This window comes from Clupea harengus, chromosome 9 (genome assembly GCF_900700415.2).
Source record: "Clupea harengus chromosome 9, Ch_v2.0.2, whole genome shotgun sequence".
NCBI classification, from domain to species: Eukaryota; Metazoa; Chordata; class Actinopteri; order Clupeiformes; family Clupeidae; genus Clupea; species Clupea harengus.
The window spans coordinates 21,901,047-21,903,546 of record NC_045160.1 but is presented as its reverse complement, the minus strand read 5'-3'; the positions used below and the strand labels follow the sequence as shown (position 1 = coordinate 21,903,546).

At 43.6% G+C, this 2,500-nt stretch overlaps 1 protein-coding gene across 3 annotated transcripts in view; it reads left to right on the top strand.

Annotated features, from left to right (window-relative positions):
- ece2b (endothelin converting enzyme 2b) overlaps positions 1 to 2,500 on the top strand; it is a 49,367-nt gene that overhangs the window by 22,428 nt on the left and 24,439 nt on the right. For all 3 annotated transcript variants that reach the window (XM_031573824.2, XM_031573825.2, XM_031573826.2), the window contains 2 exons: positions 626 to 770; positions 2,390 to 2,500. The exon at positions 2,390 to 2,500 is cut by the window's right edge and continues 105 nt beyond it. In XM_031573824.2, the coding sequence (XP_031429684.1) occupies positions 626 to 770; positions 2,390 to 2,500 (256 nt within the window). The remainder of the gene's footprint in view (positions 1 to 625; positions 771 to 2,389) is intronic.

Below are 2,500 nucleotides of genomic sequence, written 5' to 3'. Positions count from 1 at the left end.
CAGTGTAATTATTTATCTGTGCGAAGGAAATGTTTACAGCGTGACTAATGCGTCAAACTGGCATAAAGTAAGCAGACATCCTTCATCTTCCGCTGAGCTGATGGAATTGATCTCGTCTGCTTGAGTGACCGTCTGTTCTAAATCTGGCTCAACCCATTACCTGACTGATAGATGGTCTGTTACCCTCTAAAATCTAAACTGAGAAAAAAAATGAGTGTTTGTATTAATACTTCCATCATTTTATTCAAACAAACAAAACTCTCTTTGTGTGTGATTCACTGGGCACTGTTGCACACGAGAAGTGGTACAGTGGAGTATTCCACTTCTCTTTGTTCATGTCTTTAATATCAATTATTATTTATTAATAATAATAATAATAAATGTGTTAATACACACAAAACACAGTCCAGGTCCTTGTGACTCTAGCAAAGTAAATCAGTGTTTGTTTGGAGGAGTGTGTTGAGTGTGACGCGGTCTTGTTCTCGCGTGACTCTACCCTGTGTGTGTGTGTGTGTGTGTGTGTGTGTGTGTGTGTGTGTGTGTGTGTGTGTGTGTGTGTGTGTGTGTGTGTGTGTTTATGACCTATTGCCAGGCCCTTGGCTGACGTCTCCTCTGTGTGTTGCAGGTGGGGTTCCGACGGGGCGGGATCCAGCTGATGGGCCCTCTGGGCCGGCGGACGCAGCTGGAGGTGGTTCTGGCGGGCCTGCTGCTAGCCTCCCTGCTGGCGCTGTTCGGCTGTGCCGTCACACTGGGCATTCGCTACAACAGAGGTGAGCCGCGTGCTTCATTACTGGGGCTATTTGCAGTGTGTGTGCGTGTGTGTGTACGTACACACACACACACACACACACACACACACACACACACACACACACACGGATCAGTGCCCTGTACTGTGAGTCACTTGTATATAGGCAGCTACTGGATGAATGCATGTCAGTGTAGTATAACTGTACCCAGCTATACCCATGCTCTCCTGCGCAGCCTTTACATACGCTCATATGGATGGCCACCTCTTTACATACGCTCATATTAATGGCCACCTCTTTACATACGCTCATATGGATGGCCACCTCTTTACATACGCTCATATGGATGGCCACCTCTTTACATACGCTCATATGGATGGCCACCTATCCACTACTTTTTTAGAGCGAGTCTGTTCACGGACAAGTGTCACATGACATGCTCCTATAAGGCATGACCTCATTGTCCAGTTCCGCTGTCTCTGGTCAGTTGAGCATGTTCTGCCGTGCCATAAGGGCAAAAAGAGAGACTAAACCCAACATTTAGAGATTTGCACTAAAAAGAGAGACTAAACGCAACATTTAGAGATTTGCACTATTTCAACCGCCACGTGAATCTGCAGTCTCTCAGGCAAAATTACTTCCTATCAATTATTTATTCATAGCATAATTAAGAGCCAGTCCATTTGCTTGAAGTAGAACACCGTAGAGAACAATGCAAACGACGTGTTTAATTTGAACAGTGTGTTTACATGTTAAATCCATTTGGGAAACTCCTAGTAATACTTTCATCAGTCATATATGATGGGTAAATTGGAAATGAATTTCATGATTAAGTTGGGCTTTAACTCTCTTGGACATGGGAAACCCCTTCTGGAATCAAACTTTGGATCTTTGCAGAGAAGCCAGAGTTCATATTTTTATGTTCCTGTTGAGTAAATCCAAACATTTCTTCACAAGAATCTGGTCGATGAGTTCAATGAACTGAATATATTTAGCTCACTCCCAGTGTACACCCATGCTTTGATTTAAAAAAAAAATCTATTTGCTGTGTGCGTGTGTGTGCGCGTGCGTGTGTGTGTGTAAGCGTGTGTGTGTGCGCGTGCGTGTGTGTGACCCAAATGAGTCTGTTGTTCCTTGACCACATCAGTTTCAGTGACCCTGTGGTGTCGCATTGCTGTAAACTCATGCAGGTGTATTTCTCACTGAGCACAGTGGGGTTTCCCTTTACCATAATGTGTATTTATCTTTACCATAAATGTGTATTTATCTTTACCATAATGTGTATTTATCTTTACCATAAATGTGTATTTATCTTTACCATAATGTGTATTTATCTTTACCATAAATGTGTATTGTTCCTTTACCATAATGTGTATTTATCTTTACCATAATGTGTATTGTTCCTTTACCATAATGTGTATTTATCTTTATCATAATGTGTATTGTGCCTTGCCCAGAATATGTTGTGCCTTAACCAGAATGTGTATTGTGCCTTGACCAGAATATGTTGTGCCTTAACCAGAATGTGTGTTGTCCCTTGACCAGCGGAAATTCTCCCTTGACCGGAGTGTGTTTTTCTCAGACCAAAGTGTGTCGTTTCTTGACCGTGTGTGTGTGTGTGTGTGTGTGTCATCTCACAGATCCAGCCCGCAGCTTGTGCCTGACAGAGGCGTGTGTGACCGTGGCCAGTAAGATCGTGGAGGCTCTGGACCGCAGCGTGGACCCGTGCCAGGACTTCTACCAGTACGCCT